Below are 18,667 nucleotides of genomic sequence, written 5' to 3'. Positions count from 1 at the left end.
CATGCGTAGAAGCTTACCTTCCAAGTTCCGGACTGCAGAATCCGGGACCGGCAGCCATTTGACACCGGAAGTTGTGTCGATGTAACTTCGTGTCGCTTTGCCCTTCTATGGGCACCCAAAATGGCTGCCGCCGGCTTCGAAAATCGCTTGTGCGCATGTCAGGAAGTGCTCCGGCGCAACTTCCGGTGTCGCTCCGCCCATCTATGGGCACCAAAATGGCCGCCGCCACCACCGGAAGTGACGTCTATGCACTTCCGGACATGCGTAGATGCGGCTTTTGAAGCTGGCGGTGGCCATTTTTGGTGCCCATAGAAGGGCAAATCGGAAAGAAAAAAATGGCCGCCGGCAGGAGAAAATAACGGAGAAAAACGGGAGACGAAGTGATACGGGGGACCACCGGGAATAGGTAAGTAAAAAAGGGGTTTTCCCGGGGAAAACGGGAGACTTGGCAGCTATGGTAGAAGCAACTTTTGGTGCCGCTCTGTCCATGTCTGGGCACCGGAAATCGGGCAGCGCCAGCACCGGAAGTTGCTTCTACACATGTCTGGACTTCCGGTGCCAGCGCTGCTGATCCCGTATTTTTCTAACCGGGACTTGGCAGCTATGCTCTACCTCCTCACCATGACATACACACTTCACTCCTCTGCCCATTCTTTCCAAGCTTTCTTTCTCCTCCTTCCTTCTGGACCATACCCTCTGCCCTAGTTGCATCTTCTGCTTCACTAGGCTGCTGAATTGCCAGGCCCCTGCCTCATTCTTCCCTAAGCCCTCTGCAACTTCCGTCCTTTCTTCCTTACATACTGCTTGCTCCCGTTCCCCGCTCTAGGCCCAGACTGTGTTAGCCAATGACATTCAGAGACATGCTTTGTCCTTCTGTGATGCTAGCGCAGCTCTAGTCGATTACTGCCAGAGGCGACTTCATCGCCACAAAATCCCTGCCTACATCAAAACACCTGATACTCTATAAACAAGATTCCATGCAGCAGAGAATCTTTGCATTCAAAGAAGCAGACACTGTGCAATAGAAAATTCACGTGTTTGTAGAGAAATACTGTGCTGTATCTTCTCCCAACTCACTCTGTGAGACACACCCCAAATGCTAGAAAAGGAATAAATTATGCAAATTCAATAGCAGACATCACATATAAGTAAGTCTAAAAGACACAAATGCTCTTTTTGGCTTTAGCTATTCAGTGGCTCTCACTGTGGAATGATATGCATAATCATGATTGATGTGCATCCATTAATTATTGATTCCCCACCTCCCTCCCCTTCTCCCCAGAATATGTAGTTGGTAGCAGGAATTAACTAATATAGAATGGACGGAGGGGCATTTTTTTTTTAAAAAAAGCAAACCTGCTTGTTTTACAGCTTCTAAATTTAATATATAAAAAATTGAAAGTTAAAGTTCTCAGGGAAAATGGGGATTAAACCATGAACAGGCACATTGTCTTTTTCTCAGGGGCAAATATGTTCTCTAGTAGGAAGTCTGGAGACCAGAACTATATTTTCTGTATATGAGCTGACACCTAACCCATAGTAAAGCTGGGCCTATCTAGCAGTAAGGGTTTCATAAGTTACAGAGCACATGGACTCAGGCACAGCTCAAATTTCATAAATCTGACATAAAAAATCCAAGAGAGGATAATTAAAGCAAGGAGTATCTCCTTTGTGTATAGCTTTGTAATGTTTTTCTTGCTTTTCCCTTATGAGTGAAAAGATGGGGAACAAACTTTTTACTACATCCTGATGAAAATTGGTTAGGACTGCCAAGGGCTGAATAAAATGGTCTTATGGCCTGTATCTGCTCCCCAGGACCTCAGCTGCCCACCTCTACATTAGAGAGCAAATGCTATAAAGAGCAGAGCTGCATAACTGTTGTTTTTGTTTTCTGTACACTGCCTTCGGATATTTCTTATACATATTAAGCAGTATAAAGGTAAAGGGACCCATGACTATTAGGTCCAGTCGTGACCGACTCTGGGGTTGCGGCGCTCATCTTGCTCTATTCCAGGTCATGTGGCCAGCATGACAAAGCCGCTTCTGGCAAACCAGAGTAGCACACAGAAACGCTGTTTACTTTCCTACTTGCACTTTGACGTGTTTTCGAACTGCTAGGTTGGCAGGAGCTGGGACCGAGCAACGGGAGCTCACCCTGTCGCGGGGATTTGAACCGCCGACCTACTGATCGGCAAGCCCTAGACTCTGTGGTTTAACCCACAGCGCCACCTGCGTCCCTATTAAGCAGTATAGAAATAGTCTAAACAAAATAAGAAAGAAAGAAACTGATGAATAAAATAAGAAAGAAAGAAAGAAGAAGAGAAAGAAAGAAAGAAAGAGACTGATTAAAACACCATCAAATAATCCACACTTGAACAAGGAGCCTTTCAGCATTGTTAAAAACCAGGCAAGGAAATGCAAACCAGGACTAGGGTAGACCCAGATACAAATCTGTACTCCATCATGACAGTCACTGTTTGACCTTAGGAGAGTCACCATCTCTTGGCCCAATGTGCCTGACAGGGATGTGTGTTGGGGGGGGTGGGTAAAAGGGGGCACCATGTGTGTCACCCCCAAACTCCTTGGAGGAAGGGTGGGATGTAAATGTAATAAATAGCTGATATTAGCATATATCAAGTGGAAAGAGTAATGCTTTCTGGGGCTACAGACTAACACCTTGGCTTCAACATTGAGAAGAGATACATGAATCATTCCAATAAAATGCGCTGAGTGTGTGTGTGTGTGTGTGTGTGTGTGTGTGTGTGTCAAGAAATCTCTATAGATGTTTCCCCTGAACAGGCTACTCCAAATTTCCTGAGATTTGGAATTAGGCGAAATTCAGAAACAACTCCAGACAGTGGCTAGTGGCAAGATGTTTCAGAAAACCCATCTGATGTGTCAATGCAGAAGCAAAGGATAATATACTCTTAAAACCTTTTAAAGTTGTGTAGGACAGGAAATTTCAGGAGGAACAGAATTTTGCATTCTTGCATGACAACCTAGACCATTTGATATTCTCTCTAATGGTCTCTCTATTGAAGGGAGAGGAATTCTCCCTTTGTGTTTAATGATCAGTTTCCTGGAAATCTAAGAAATCTAAGAAATGGGGGTTAGATATGGGTTAGTGAAATATACTCGGAGTCAAGAGTGAATTTCATGCTCTTTATTCAGCTCATAGTCATCAAGGAGGAGAAGAGAAGACGAATGAATCTTTTCCCCAAACCATCTGCTTATATACATTATTTACACAATGGGCCTTGCGTGATTGGCTACTTCAGGGCTACACCTGTGGGCCAATTATATTATGGATTGACTTCTGCCTGCAGCCTGATTGGCTGCTCCTACAGGCCAATCAGGTAGCAGATTCACTTCTGCCAGCCGCCTGATTGGCTGCTCCAGCAGGCCAATCAGGTTGCGGATTCACTTCCACCTGGAGTTGGATTGGGTAGCTCCCGCTGATTCTGAATCCTATTGTTCTAGGATTCAGCTCAGTACATAACACCCCTCCCCTCTAAGTTCCAGTCCTGCCCGGGAAGTTGCATTCGTAGTCCCCAAGGTCTGCTGGCCGCCTCCGTGTGCGTTGTGGCCTGGGGTGTTCCTTGGTCAGGGGTTCTGGTTCTGGCTCGTGTTCCGAGGCTGCTGGCTGTGCCAGGGCTGTCTGGTCTGGCGCCACTGAACCACTAGGTTGTAGCTCTGGTTCCGGTGTCCTTCCAGCCTCGGGGCGCCCCTCTGTGCCTACTGCTTCTGCTTCCCCTGCCCACCCCTCTCGCTCTACAGGCCTCACTGCCCTGCTGTCCCCTTGGGACCCCTCTGTCCCGCTCTCCTCCCGGGTTCCTCCTGGGAATCGTCGCAGTAGCTGGTCGCAGTGGCGGCGCCAACATTGCCCCCCTTCCGTTAGTACCTCGTACGACACGGGACCGGTCACCTTGGTGACTGTGGCGGGTACCCATGCTGGGCCTGCCCCAAAATTCTTTGCATACACTGGGTCCTGGGCCACAAATGTCCGGGGGTTCCTGCCTTTCCCCACCACTACCTCATCCTGAGCTCTGTCGGGGTGAAGTCGGTCCAGTCTAGTTGCAAGGCGCCGGCCCATTAGTAATTCAGCTGGGCTCCGGCCCGTCGTTGTGCTTGGGGTGCTGTGCTGTGCTAGAAGAAATGCGGCAAGGCGGTATTCCCAGTCCCCTTGTGTCATGCGGCGGAGGCTGTCCTTGGTGGTCCGCACCATGCGCTCCGCTTGGCCATTGGTGGCAGGGTGGAATGGTGCTGAGCGGATGTGGCGGATGGCGTTCTGCGCGGTGAAGGTCTGGAACTCCTCTGACGTGAATGCGGTTCCATTGTCCGAGACGAGGGTGTCAGGGAGCCCGTGGGTCGCAAACAGCTTACGTAGTACCCGGATGGCTGCCGCCGTAGAAGTGGATGGTACCAGTGCGACCTCCAGCCATTTGGTGTAGGAATCCACCACTATGAAGAATGTTTTTCCCTGGAAGGGGGTTCTGGTTCTGGCTCGTGTTCCGAGGCTGCTGGCTGTGCCAGGGCTGTCTGGTCTGGCGCCACTGAACCACTAGGTTGTAGCTCTGGTTCCGGTGTCCTTCCAGCCTCGGGGCGCCCCTCTGTGCCTACTGCTTCTGCTTCCCCTGCTCGGAGTCAAGAGTGAATTTCATGCTCTTTATTCAGCTCATAGTCATCAAGGAGGAGAAGAGAAGACGAATGAATCTTTTCCCCAAACCATCTGCTTATATACATTATTTACACAATGGGCCTTGCGTGATTGGCTACTTCAGGGCTACACCTGTGGGCCAATTATATTATGGATTGACTTCTGCCTGCAGCCTGATTGGCTGCTCCTACAGGCCAATCAGGTAGCAGATTCACTTCTGCCAGCCGCCTGATTGGCTGCTCCAGCAGGCCAATCAGGTTGCGGATTCACTTCCACCTGGAGTTGGATTGGGTAGCTCCCGCTGATTCTGAATCCTATTGTTCTAGGATTCAGCTCAGTACATAACAGTTATGATGACCAAATCTGTCCATTTCAGTTTTGCTCAGTTTCTCATTGTTCATATCTGAAGTTCAGTTCACATTACTGTGTCAGTTTGCGATTTTTTAAGTCCTCATGAAAATGTCAGCTTTTTCAGTGTGCATTACTCCTAATACACTTGTATATGCATTTTTTCCTAATTTGCAAGTTTTGCAAGCAATTTCCCCTAATACAATGCACTTTTTAAATGTTCTTCTCACTAATATGCACATTTATACACACTTATCTGTGCTCTTTTGCACACATTATTTGCCCGGAGAATGCCATTTTCAATTTGGAGAAATGAGACCTCCAATGAATGGTTGTGTTCACGTATTGTTTTGGGAAGTGCAAATTAGGTATATCTGCCTTTAAACGTGAAATGAACTTAATTCATGTTCCATCTTTCTGTGTGGATCTGAATCTCTTTAAAATGGCTGTCTTGGATGATGGGAGTTGTAAGTAGAAGGGCTTCTCCAAGCAGTCATGAAAGCGAAGGGACGGATGAGGAAAGTCAGGAGATGGAAAGGGAGTGCCAGACCTCTGGCAACATCCAGGAGCCCCTGCTCCACAGACAGGAAGAGAGGGAGAGGGAAAGAGAGGAGAGGACGCAGGCAGAACGTAGACCCTTCCCCCCGACTCTGGAATTGAGGAGGAGAAAGGGGAGGAGATTGGCTGTCCTGAGGCTTTTATGCTGGTCCAAATCGCGTAAAGGGGCAGTGCCGGATTCTGATACGGAATGAGAAGACTTTTGAAAGACAAGTATGTGGAAGGTCGTTACTCAAGAGTAGTCACAATAATCCCTGACAGGAGTGAAGACCAAATAAGGTGAAATCTCTCTGCCTCTCTTTCTGTCCCGTGTGTGGACATAGGGTCAGCTCTGTCATAAAGGAGGGTGAAGCAAACAAAAATTTTCAAAGTGGGGACCTGTTATTTGGGCCCTGCTTCAGGCATCCAAGTCTCCTGGGCCAGCACTGCGTACAAATGCATATATGCGAACATTAGGAATGGGAGAGAAACTTGATTTTGTTTTGCCATTTAATGAGAAACTACATAATTTGGAGAACACGCAAACTGTAACACGGGGGATTCTTTGAAATTTGCACTGCTCTGAATTTTGCACACACAAAAATGTGTACAGAAATGCACATATTAGGGGAAAGTGCACAGATTCACAAAAAATAGCTGCAAAAATCAATTATATTAGGGGAAAGTACCCCCTCCCTAAGAAGAAAGGAGTTCCCACAGTGGTTCTCCCTTAGGCTGACTGTGGTTTCACACCCATTCCTCTTCAGGCTGTAACAGGGTGCCGCTGAAATTTTAAGCCCAAAGCCCACCACTGCCTTGTTCTCAGGTTGAAACCTAATTTAGCTGTTTCACATTGCTGGGAAATCTATAGTTTTGAACTATCTATCTATAGTTTTGAATCTATAGTTTTCAAACAGCACGGTAGCATTGTGCCTGTTGGCTTAATTCCTAAACCCTACACATTTTTTAGTTCTGTACCACACATTTATTAGTCTTCTGTACCTGACCTGTATAAATATATATTACACTTTCAGTGTGACACAGACAGAATGAATGAAGCCCCCCCCCCCCCGGTGTCTTGTTGCTGATGTATTCTGCAACATACTCTTGACACAACAGTGCATCAGTTGTGAATTAATTCTGCTTCGATAGTTGTGAATTAATTCTTCAATGAATGCTACCACATTATTGCGGTCCAGAGGGGTTACAGCACAACAAAAAGTTTGTGTGGTATAGCAGTTTAGATCAGAAAAGTAGCATGGGCTAGGGGTGCAGGCAAAGGGTTAAGTAACCTCAACCTCGGTGTTTCTGCCTCAATCATATTGGTGGTGGAGCCTCTCGTTTGTATGCAGACAGTCCCAATCTCATTCCCTGGCATCCCCATGTGGGGCTGGGGAAGACCCCTGCCTGAAACTCTGGAGAGCCACTTCCCTGTCAGTGTGGACAATGCTGAGCAAGATAGATCAATGCTCTGACTTGGTATAAGGCAGTTTCCTTCCTTGCAGGTGCATTTCGTTTAACATCAGCAATGGGAGATCATCCAGGGATCTTTGGGTGTAATATGTAATCTGGCCCTGCGAAACCCCAAAATAACTTTTCTTCAAACTTACGGGTTTTCTGTGCACACAGTCTTCTCTGCCTCTATCGCAAACCAGTCTTCTGTCATCTGTCCCTTATTTTACTCAACCTCAAAGCCAAGCAATGGATTTACATTGAAAGATGTGCGAATGAACAACAGCGATGAGCAAACAAGTTCAGGAGTGAAACGCATGACGCTTGCAGCTTAGAATTATATATGTAGCCTATTTGGGGCAAGGGAGACCAGCTGTATGGGTTTGTCTTTATGTGAGGAATCCTGTACAGTCATACCTCGGTTTAAGCACGCTTCGGTTTGAGTACTTTCAGTTTAAGTACTTCGCGGACCCGTCTGGAACGGATTAATCCACTTTCCATTACTTTCAATAGGAAAGTTCGCTTCAGGTTAAGTACGCTTCAGGTTAAGTACGGACTTCCAGAACCAATTACACTCATACTTCGGGTTAAGTACGCTTCAGGTTGAGTACTCCACAGACCCGTCTGGAACGGATTAATCCACTTTCCATTATTCAATGGGAAAGTTCGCTTCAGGTTAAGTACGCTTCAGGTTAAGTACAGACTTCCAGAATCAATTGTATACTTAAACCAAGGTACCACTGTACGTGTATTTCTGTGTATGCAAAGTCTCTACACTCCAGGTTGAGATCACAGGTTCTAGTGCAAAGCCACACACGTATACGGTAAGTTCTGCAAATGACCCATCGTAGCTGTCAAAAAGCAGCCAAGTGAGAAAAAGAACTATTTAAAAGATCTCTGCATCCAAACCATAAGCCGGGGGAACAAAAAATAGAATCAGAAAATAGACCTGTACAGGTTATGATTCTGCATACTGATTTCCCATCCAAACTAGACATCATCCAATGCATAGTCTAGGAAGGCTTGAGACAGAGTTAACAATAATAAGAAAATGTTATTCTTATTCTATACGAGATCTCAAAGTAGCTGTCGTATTACCGTGTTTCTCATATTATAAGACACGTCTTATATTTATTTTTTCCTCAAAAAAACACACTATGGCTTATTTTCAAGGGATGTCTTATTTTTTTCCTCCTCCTTCTGCCGTGGCCGGCATTGCTGCTGTGCCTATCACTATGTCTTATTTTCGGGGTATGGCTTATATTCCTTGAATACTTAAAAATCCTGCTATGGCTTATTTTATGGGTATGTCTTAAAATATGAGAAACAGGGTACAGAAAATTTTCAGAAACAGACTGGAAAGAGAAGTTGCTGAATTGCAACTCATTACCAAGCTTAAAACCATGGAGAGACCTGGTCTGAATAAGGACATTGGATTCTTATCTCAGTATACATGATAAAGCTTTCTTTAGCCACCTCACCCCTTGCTTTTTCCTGCAAGACCAATTGCAGTCGTTAACAGTCAACAGGTTTACCACTCCTATCAGCCAATCACCCATTCCCACGACTCTTCTAATACCCCACCCCCACCCTCTGACTATACATAAGGGTCTGTTGACTTCTGTTGACTTCTGTTTCAGTGTCTCTGAAGAAGTGTGCATGCACACGAAAGCTCATACCTATGACAAACTTAGTTGGTCTCTAAGGTGCTACTGGAAGGGTTTTTTGTTTGTTTGTTTCGACTACGTCAGACCAACACGGCTACCTACCTGTAACTAAGAAAATGTTCGTTAAGATTAAGTTGCACACCTGCAGAGGTTGTTGCAGGAGAAGACTGAGGGGCAATCTGTACCGGGTGGCTCTTCCCAGCTGAGGCATTGCTGTGTCGCTTTATCTTACAAATGGAATTCCAATTTGGTGGTCAGTGTGTGCTATATTAATAAAATTCATATTGAATTCCTTGCTACAACCCAGTGATTACAGTGGGAAGTTGCGGATTGTTGTTTTGTCGTTTAGTTGTGTCCGACTCTTCATGACCCCATGGACCAGAGCACGCCAGAGCAAGTTGCTGATTAGTAGACAGCATTTTCTCTCTCTTATAGAGAGAGGAGTCAGGGAAATGGCTGTGCAAGAGTCGGGGCGGAGGAAGAAGGGTGTGGTGGGTTCTGGCTGCCCCGGGTGTCACCACTGGCCGCGGGGGGCGGGGGCGCGCAAAAGGTCAGGCAGCACTCACCACAGGGCCTGCTGTGCTGGGAGAGACGTGGTGGCTTGGGTGTGCGCAGGCTCCGCGCTGCCCAAATTGTCCGCCTGCTGCCTCCCCCCCAATTGTAGGGTGGCTGAGTGGGAGGAGGCAGGCAGACTCTGGAGGCCCTGGGGGTGTCACCCCAGGCGCCTGAGCGGCTTCCTCCGACGCTGGCAAGAGTCAGTTGGTGTGTGGGTGGGCAGATACAGTGGACAAAACCTAAAGCTAAAAGTACTCTGCCCTGCTTCACGGGATGCGGCAATACAAATGAAGTTAAAAAGCAGTTCCTCGCTGCTTCTCCAAAACAAAGCCCTTCTCTTTCCTTTTGTTGCAAAATGGAGGTTCAGGAATGAAAACAGCTGATAACAATTTCTGGCCCAAGAAGCCACTCCTTCTATCCATAAGTTATGATACAAGTGGGGAGGGGGAGAGAGTTGGGAAAAAAGTTTTTCAAGTTTAAGGCACTCCCAGTGATTTCAGTGATAACTGCGCCATGCCGCAATCCGACCAGCAGAATAACAACAAAACCCCAAACACCACCTCACATACACAAAGCTGCTTCTAAAACAATTCTGAAAACACACAAAGAATAAACAGACAAAAATCACAGAGGGGAGACGGATGGACAGATTAGCTAGTCAGTGCATCGTGTGGCGCACATGGAACCCACACCCTGCTGCCGTGAAGTGAAAACCATCGTGCAAATGGGCCCACAAATAGATGGCTGGGTTAATCCATTTCTCAATGCCTATAATGGGAAATGCCACATTTTGAGCCTGCCTGAAAGCCACACAGACTTGTAGGCAGAGATTTTGTGACAATGGGGCCTGGGCAGGAGCAGAATCTGCAGAACACCCAGAACATAAATACAGGGAGTTCAATATTGCAGTTACTTAATTGCATGATTTTGTAATGAATGATTGAGTAGAAAACTACTTACATTGCTTTTCCTTTTCCTTATATCTTGATAAGTAAAATAATGAAAGTCTTAAGGCAACAGCAGACCCAATGCTATTAAGCAACCTTTTTTTATTAGTTAATAGCTGTGTGGGGGACCCCCCAATCTGGTTTGGGTCTGTGATGGGGGCAAATAGACACACTATCGGTGGTCTGGTATGTCTAATTGCAAACAGCATTTGCACAATTACTAATTGTGTGAATAACATCATGTTTACTTTGGCTGTTCCATTTTTCAAAAGTGTATTAATATTCAGAAAGGAGGCCTCAGATATCTCTGAAAGGGGCAATCCCTCTTACCCACCCCAGTGCCCTGGCCATCTCTTTCCCTAGAAGCTCTGCTGATCTAACATCCGATATGTAGGGGTTGGTTGTTGTGTTAGCTGGCAGGCTTTCTGCACAGTCTCAGAGGCACTCTTTTCCCCCCAGTTTACACACGCAGTGAAAAAATAGTTACAGCTAATATGGAAAACTTGGCTTTGGGGTCTCTATGGAGTATCCTGGTTCTGTGAACTGTCATCTTTACGTCAAACAGAAGATGATACTGTCAAACATAACTCCCCTGTTTCAAACTATACTGTGTTCAGGTAGAGCCTATCCCTGTAGAATGGGAGATGGAAGAAAGATGCTAGCGGAGGCAAGGGAATTATCCTTCATTAGCAGGAGGTAATAATCAGCGCATCAGCATTCTGCATTGCAAGTTCTTGGGCTAAGCCTGAAATTGCAAACAGATACCAAGGCTGAGGTTGTGAGCCGCGGGTCACATGAAGGCCTGATGGATGTGACTGGGGTGGAGCAAAAAAGGAAAGGGAGAAAGACAAACACACTGGACTGCTTTTTGGTAAACAGATGAGAACAATGTGTTGGGTAGGGGTGGCATATGCAAAGAGAAAATTAATTGATGAACAGATAATGGGGGCTTTACTAAACTGGGGAGGAGGTCCTCACACTTAACCAGGGGCTGCCAGCAGTCCAAGTCTAGCCACCATCTTCCCTTGTTAGTCCACACATCCCATCCCTTATGATCCTGCATGTAATGCATTGCACGTGCTGTATCACATGGAAACACCAGCCCACATTCCCTGGATGCATAGCAGAGAGGATGGTGGGGGTGGGGGTTGGACACAACAATGTTGGGAAGTGGAGGAAGCTGATCAAAGGGAGAGGGCAACTTCAGGAACTGGGTGCAGATTGTTAGGTCTGTGTCTGTGTTTGTTTATGAAAGTGTGGGTGGGGTGGTGGGGGAGTAAGGGAAAAGAAAACGGGAACATGCTCAGGTAAACCATTACCTCCAGGCAGCTCTGCGGGTCCACAGGTAGCCCTCTCCTCCTCCACAACATCCATCCAGAGTTTCTTGTGGCAAAATTTCCACAAGCCATAGTGGGCCGCCTCGCAGACGAGGGATTGGTTCTGCTTGTAGGTGTTGAGCTCCACCCAGAATTCTGTGCCCACGGCCAGCACTGTCAGGGTCATCCCCACGATGGCCACAAAAAAGGCCAGCTTGATCTTGCCCTCTTGCTCATCCGTCAGGACCTTGCGCCGCTTGACCCCTGCCCGTGTGCGCCCCCCCATGCGCCCCTCCTCGTCCTGGAGGAAAAAATTTGGCCACATCATTGCCCCTTGCCCTGCTCCCCCTTGTCTTTTGAAGGGATCTATTTTGGCTCTAGAATAGCTACCCGGAACCCTGTTTGCAACCCCCCCAAGCTTTAAGCTGGGTCTTCTGTGAGGGCTCCTTGCAGCTTCTCTTGGCTCCTATCTAGGTCAACACGTTGCATGCAGTGCTGAAAAGTTGCTTGACCACCCTCACCCCACCCCTGCCTTCTCCACCCAATGCCCTGACTTCCCAGGGTGAGGCCAGGGTTGGAACAGCAGCTACCTCACCCCACCCCCCCGGCGGCCTTGGCAAATGTGCGGAGCACCTGTTCCTGCTCTTCATCGCCTAGGCAATCAGGGTTATTTTAAGGCTTCAGGGCGCATAGACAGTCTGGATGTGTGTGTGCCTGTGCGCCTCTGAAGGTTTTGACGATGCGGAGGCCAAAATGAAAAGCTCTTTCAGCAGCGGGGGGGCGCCGCCTCTTGCCCCACCTTACGACAGCACCCCCTGCTGGGACCGGAATACCTCCAGGCATTTTCACAAGCCTCTGGAACTTGCACCAGCTGCAATACCTCTTTTGGATTCACACTGCCCTGCTTAACAGCAAGTATCACAGCACCAAAATCATGTACAAGTCTGTCTACTGCTAGGCACACTTGTTTAGAAGTTCCACGGAAAGCAAGCGTTGTTTCCAACAAGTTCTTTCCGAGCATGTATGCCAGCGCTTCCTCCTTCTGCATTTGCAATTGTAAATGGCCTGAGCTGATGGGCATTTGAGTCCAACAATATCTGGGGGGCCGTGAGTTTCCCACTCCTGCATTAGGCAAACTGCTATCTCTCAGTCCTCCCTTCCCTCCCCCTCCCCCGCAGTACACAATGCAGACAATAGCAATGCTGACTGACCTTTCAGGCTTGTTGTCAGGATTAGCAAGTGGTCATCTCCAGACCATCAGTGTTTTGTGGGAGGGATTCAAGTGCATACCAGAAATTTGAGCAATTAAAGGGAATTAATGTGCTCTGTTGGCCTGATGCAACAAATCCTGTTACAAAAAATACCTGACCTTTCTGCGGTTAGGAAAGTGGTGGGGGAGTGGACTGAAAAGTGCGGGATGGACAAACAATTAACGGGAAGGTGAATAACTACCCCAAAAGCAAACCTGGATGAATTCAGGCAGACTGCTCCTTGCCTTATAATCGCCCCACAAATAGATCTGAACGAATACTCAATAAGGACTATTCATAGAATCATAGAGTTTGAAGAGACCACAAGGGCCATCCCGTCCAACCCCCTGCCAAGCAGGAAACACCATCAAAGCATTCTTGACATATGCCTGTCAGGCCTCTGCTTAAAGACCTCCAAAGAAGGAGACTCCACCACACTCCTTGGTAGCAAATTCCACTGCCGAACAGCTCTTACTGTCAGGAAGTTCTTCCTAATGTTTAGGTGGAATCTTCTTTCTTGAAGTTTGAATCCACTGCTCCATGTCCGCTTCTCTGGAGCAGCAGAAAACAATCTTTCTCCCTCCTCTATATGACATCCTTTCATATATTTGAATATGGCTATCATATCACCCCTTAACCTTCTCTTCTCCAGGCTAACCATACCCAGCTCCCTAAGCCGTTCCTCATAAGGCATCGTTTCCAGGCCTTAGACCATTTTGGTTGCCCTCTTCTGGACACGTTCCAGCTTGTCAGTATCCTTCTTGAACTGTGGTGCCCAGAACTGGACACAGTATTCCAGGTGAGGTCTGACCAGAGCAGAATACAGTGGTACTATTACTTCCCTAGATCTAGATGCTATACTCCTATTGATGCAACCCAGAATTGCTGGGGGAGAAATCAAATTCCATTTGCACTTAAAGGAAAACCCACCAAACTTGTGATTTCTGAAACAATTCCTGAACCCAACCAACCTTCGAAATTCACCTTTTTTGAATTTTGCAATGCAGGGCTCTAGCCAAGTAATGGCTACGAAAATGCACATATCAGGGTTAAAAATGCACCTATTGTTGTTGGTGTGTGTGTGTGTGTACAAAAATGCATTGTAAGAGGGAAAAATTCTTTGCAAAAATAGGGCAAATGCTGATTATTTTTTCTGAGGACATAAAAAAAAATCACACAGTGATGTGCGAATGTGCAGAATAGAATTTAAGTTCGAAAAAAATGAAAACTAGACAGGAAATTAACAGAAACTGACAGAAAAAATGTGAAACTAACAGATTTATTTTGTAAATTTTTGTATGCAGTTTTGCCTAATAAACACATTTTTGCAAAGCAGCTTTCCCTAATACAAATAGAAAATATGCATGTATATGTACAGTTTGCATAGGGAAAACTGCATTGCAAAATTTGAAAAAGTGTGTATTCTGACGCAGTGAAAACTGCATTGCAAAATTCGAAAAAGTGTGTATTCGGACGCACAACTGCATTTTGGTTCACTTATTGTTTCAGAAAGTGAGAATTAAAGATAATTTTTCTTTTTAAATGCAAACTGAATCATTTCTCTCCCCCATCCCAACTTCATCTCCTTACACAAGCATAGCTGAGCATTTTATATTACCAAATAAACCCTTATTATTCCTGTCAGTGGTTTGGAAAAAACAAAGGTTCTGAGCTCCTTTGCCTAGTCCTTGGACCCTGGTCAGCACAAAGAGTCCTTGAAAAAGAGTACTTTGCAGAATGCTGCTTTTATTACAAAAACAGAAACTTCTCCAACCACGACCAACAGCTTTACACCTCAAACGCAACCAGCTTTCTACCAACCACCAACACTAACATTGACCACTCTATATATACAGATACAATTAAGGTGAAAGGTTGCATAAGTCATTGTAGGCGGCTGACTCATGCTGACTTAGTTCTTTTAGCATTAAAGAAACAGCGGCCAATTTTTAGCTGTGACAATTCCTCTGCCTTCATCTCTCTCCCCTTCCACAGCAGCCTCTCTTGTGAAGAATTTCAAGCTGTAAGCTCCTCAGGGCAGTGACCTGTCTTTTTGTATTTAGTAAAATGCCATGTGTATGGCTGGTGCCATGCATCAGTGTCAAGCGCAACACACATTGAGGAAGGAATGAAGGATGACGGAAATAAAGAAAATAAGAAAGAAAGAATAAGTATACATGGAAAACACTTGGGGGGGGTGACACTCTACCCTTTTTGAGGTATCTAAATTTAAATCTAAATCTAATCCTCTGTGTGAACAAGGTGGATTAAAAGAATGATGTTGTTGTTTAGTCGTTTAGTCGTGTCCGACTCTTCGTGACCCCATGGACAAGAGCACGCCAGGCACTCCTGTCTTCCACTGCCTCCCGCAGTTTGGTCAGACTCATGTTAGTAGCTTCGAGAACACTGTCCAACCATCTCGCCCTTAATTCAGAAAGTAGACTATGAGGCTAGGGAGAGAGGATTGTGGTTCCCAATGGCTCATGGCTGGTTTTCCAGTTCTTCACTCCTCATATTTCCTTTTGCTTGGTGACTTGGATATGATTTTTTAACTTACTTGCATATTGTTGTTCTTGTTGCTATTATTGTTATTATTATCCCTCAAATGCGGCTCAGGCGGTTGAGAGTCTATTGGTTTGGAAATAAAATGGGGCCACCCAAATATAGGACAGTACTTTTTATGTACTCTGGGGATTTCCAAGTGTATAAATTTGCAACTTAAAAGGAAAAGTTAATCTCCCAAAAGTTGGTGGGACAAGGAAGGACCTGTGAGCTTCCAGAATGCATGGAATGCTGTGGTGGCAAGAGAGAGAGAAGAAGAAGCTGGAAAATGGGGGAGGGGGGTAATAATGTATTAGAGGGGGACAGGATTAGGGTTGGGGAATGCATGCTATGAGATTTGAAAAGCACCCATGGATGTTTCAGGAGAAGCAAAAGGGAAAAGAATACATTTTTTTCCTTTCCCTCTCACCAAAACGCTCCTCTCCCCATTTAGCTACAAAGTGATTAGATTCAGGGGGTTGGTAGCCCCCCCCCCCGGGCGTTTGAAATCTCTAGCGCTGTAGGGCAGAGCAGGGGAACTCTTCCAGAGAGGTGAGAGGAGACTTCTTCCTTTCCCTCCTTCAGAAGAAATCTCCCCCCGCCCCTTCCTGCTATCACACTCTCCTGAGAGGCCTGAACAAAGCTCCTGTTCCATGCTGGCTACGTATGTCCCTGAAAAGCAGCATTCCTCTTGGGGTGGGGGTGCAGAAATACGCTGCAGTTTGTGTTGCAAGGTATCACCACCTGCAACCTTGCGTAGATTCCTGGATTTCTGGAAGGGGAACGAGGCCCAGCAGGTTGTCAGCATGTGTTCCATCACAGTGACACCTGTTCAGAACCTGAATGGAAATGGGACCTGCTGCAGAATGATGTGCTCGCTCCATATAGTCTCTGTTTCTTGCTTCCCTTGTTCCACCTGTTGCTCCTGCTCTTTCTGGCTCCTGATTCCTCACCCCCTTCTTTGTTGCTCCTATCTCCTCCCCGACCTCATCTGTTGCCCCCCCCTTTCCCTTCTGTCTCTCGCTCTTCCGGCTGCTCCTGTCTTCCCTCCACCACCAGTTCCTTTCTCCTGGTTCTTCCTCCTCCCTGCATACACAGGTGAGAGCCATTGAAATGGCTTTCAAAAGCCTGTTGCACAAGCCTTGCTTAGAACAGGAGATAAGAGTAACTGAGCAGGGCGAGTCACTCCTGCGGAACATGCATGCTCAGTAGACATGTATTGTTTGGAGGAATTTGCCCCTTCTAGGGGGTCTGGCTTGATTTCTTTTGAAACTCTGCATACATTAGCTGGGCATGCTGGAATGGCTGTTTTTGTCTCTTTTTGGCCACATTTGGATTGGCACAGATCACTCAAGTTCAGCATTAGCGGGAGTAGTAGCAATGTTTCTGTTTTTTCTGAATGGCTCACGGTTGCTTTGCAGCAATCCTGGGGCACCTCTCCTTGGATTGTCCAGCATTCCCTCTGTTGGCCACTAGGAGGCAGATTTTCTCATGAAACTATGCTTTAGACAAGGGCTAAAGCAGGCATCCCCAAACTTGGCCCTCCAAATGTTTTGGGACTACAGTTCCCATCATCCCTGACCACTGGTCCTGTTGGCTAGGGATGATGGGAGTTGTAGTCCCAAAACATCTGGAGGGCCGAGTTTGGGGGTGCCTGGGCTAAAGGAAGAGACTAGGACAGGAAGGTCCAGGCCTGAAGGTGTTAAGTAAAATCCACAGAGGGCCAAGTGGCGATTTTAGAGTGTTCATCCATGCAATTACGGGCAGGCTGAAGCATCTGGTGCCACGGTCCCCCCCCCCATCCTGCTGCCCTCGGGGAGCAGGATGCTGTGTGTTCTCAGCACAAGCTGATTGAGGAAAAACACTGAGTTAGCATGAATTGACAGCTGTTTCAGGGCTGGCAGGAAATGGCAGTGGGAGATCTGTAGGGGGTGCTGTGCTGCAGGGAGTGAGATGCAGGTCGAGAAGACATGCTGTGCTGTCAGGAAGAAGCATGAATTGAGTACTGCTTTGTTTATTAATTTTTTGTTATGTGTGCCCTCCTTTATTAACACCTTAAACGTGTGGTTGTATCACAGGGCTTTGCTGAAAATTAAGTCAGGTTTGCCAGCAACAAGCTAGGCTAGCACATTATTTGCAACAAGCTAGGCTAGCACATTATTTGCATCTCAAAACTGCTCTGTGACAGCTGTCAGCGTCTAAGGGCAGGGGTGACAAGAGTTGACTTTTTGGGAAATAAAGAAGTCTTTATTTATCCTATGGCACTTTTACCCCATACAACGTCCGAGGTTGATGGGGCAGTGCCCCATTCACCCTAATGGACCAGCCTCCACTGGTTCCTAGTCAGACAACATGCACTCATGTGCTTTGCATGCAGAAACATCCAGGCTCAATCTCTGACATCTCCAGCTGAAAGGATCAGATAGCAAGTGGTGAGGAAGACCCTCCGTCTGCCTGAGCCCCTGGGGAGTCACTTGCCAATGTGGCTCGAAAGACAAATGGACTTACCTGAACCTTTCCAAACCAAATATCATAACCACATCTTTGCATAATGGTTTCTGAGATAGCCGAACAGGTTTTTGCTTAGGTTTGGGTACAACTGGATGCCAGGCGGATCAAACCTTTCAGAATTGCACTGATGCTAACCAATTTTGCATCATGGTTCCAGAGATCATGGAGCTGGTTTCCGTCTATGTTTGGATTACAATTGGATGCCATTTTGAATCTTTCAGAAAACTGCCCCGATGTTAACCCTTGTTTTCAATTATTATTATTTTGTTTCTTCAAATTCCCAAACAATGCCGAGCATGAGGCTGCTAGCGAGTTCTAGCTCAGGAGCAGGGAACACATGCTTTGACTGCAGAAGGCATCAGGCCCCACCCCTACGGCTGCCTGCAGCAGCAAGTGGTGTGAATTGTCTCCACTGGAGAGCCACTGCCAGTCAGAGTGTCAAGGGAAAGGCCAAAGCTTAGCGGTAAAAACATCTGCTTTTTTGAATCTGCTTCAATCCCTGGTGTCTCCAGGTAGAATTGGGGAAAGACTCCTGCCTGAAACCTTGCATTAGTGGATTAGTGCTCCTCTTTCCTTTTGGGACGCGGGTGGCACTGTGAGTTAAACCACTGAGCCTAGGGCTTGCTGATCAGGAGGTCGGCGGTTCAAATCCCCGCGACGGGGTGAGCTCCTGTTGCTTGGTCCCAGCTCCTGCCAACCTAGCAGTTCGAAAGCACGTCAAAGTGCAAGTAGATAAATAGGTACCGCTACAGCGGTACCTCACCAGAAGCGGCTTTGTCATGCTGGCCACATGACCTGGAAGCTGTACGCCGGCTCCCTCGGCCAATAACGCGAGATGAGCGCCGCAACCCCAGAGTCGGTCACGACTTGACCTAATGGTCAGGGG

The 18,667-nt window shown here is 46.8% G+C and overlaps 1 protein-coding gene and 1 long non-coding RNA gene across 4 annotated transcripts in view; one reads left to right on the top strand and one right to left on the bottom strand.

Annotated features, from left to right (window-relative positions):
• The window catches only part of CACNG6 (calcium voltage-gated channel auxiliary subunit gamma 6), a 39,956-nt gene extending 27,926 nt beyond the window's left edge, over positions 1 to 12,030 (bottom strand). The window contains exon 1 of the mRNA XM_035136473.3: positions 11,483 to 12,030. Coding sequence (XP_034992364.1) covers positions 11,483 to 11,807 — 325 coding nt within the window. The 5' untranslated portion in view covers positions 11,808 to 12,030. The remainder of the gene's footprint in view (positions 1 to 11,482) is intronic.
• A 123-nt stretch (positions 12,031 to 12,153) lies between these two features.
• Positions 12,154 to 18,667, top strand: part of LOC148683981 (uncharacterized) — a 48,797-nt gene continuing 42,283 nt past the window's right edge. For 2 of the 3 annotated variants that reach the window (XR_015946532.1, XR_015946530.1), the window contains exon 1: positions 12,169 to 12,390. This is a non-coding gene — a long non-coding RNA (uncharacterized LOC148683981). Of the gene's footprint in view, positions 12,391 to 18,667 lie in introns of all 3 variants that reach the window. The other variant, XR_015946531.1, reaches the window with a different exon arrangement.

The sequence above is a fragment of the Zootoca vivipara genome, chromosome 12, assembly GCF_965207765.1.
Source record: "Zootoca vivipara chromosome 12, rZooViv2.hap1.1, whole genome shotgun sequence".
NCBI lineage: Eukaryota > Metazoa > Chordata > Lepidosauria > Squamata > Lacertidae > Zootoca > Zootoca vivipara.
Note: the sequence above shows the minus strand (reverse complement) of the source record. Positions and strands in the feature narration are given on the sequence as shown.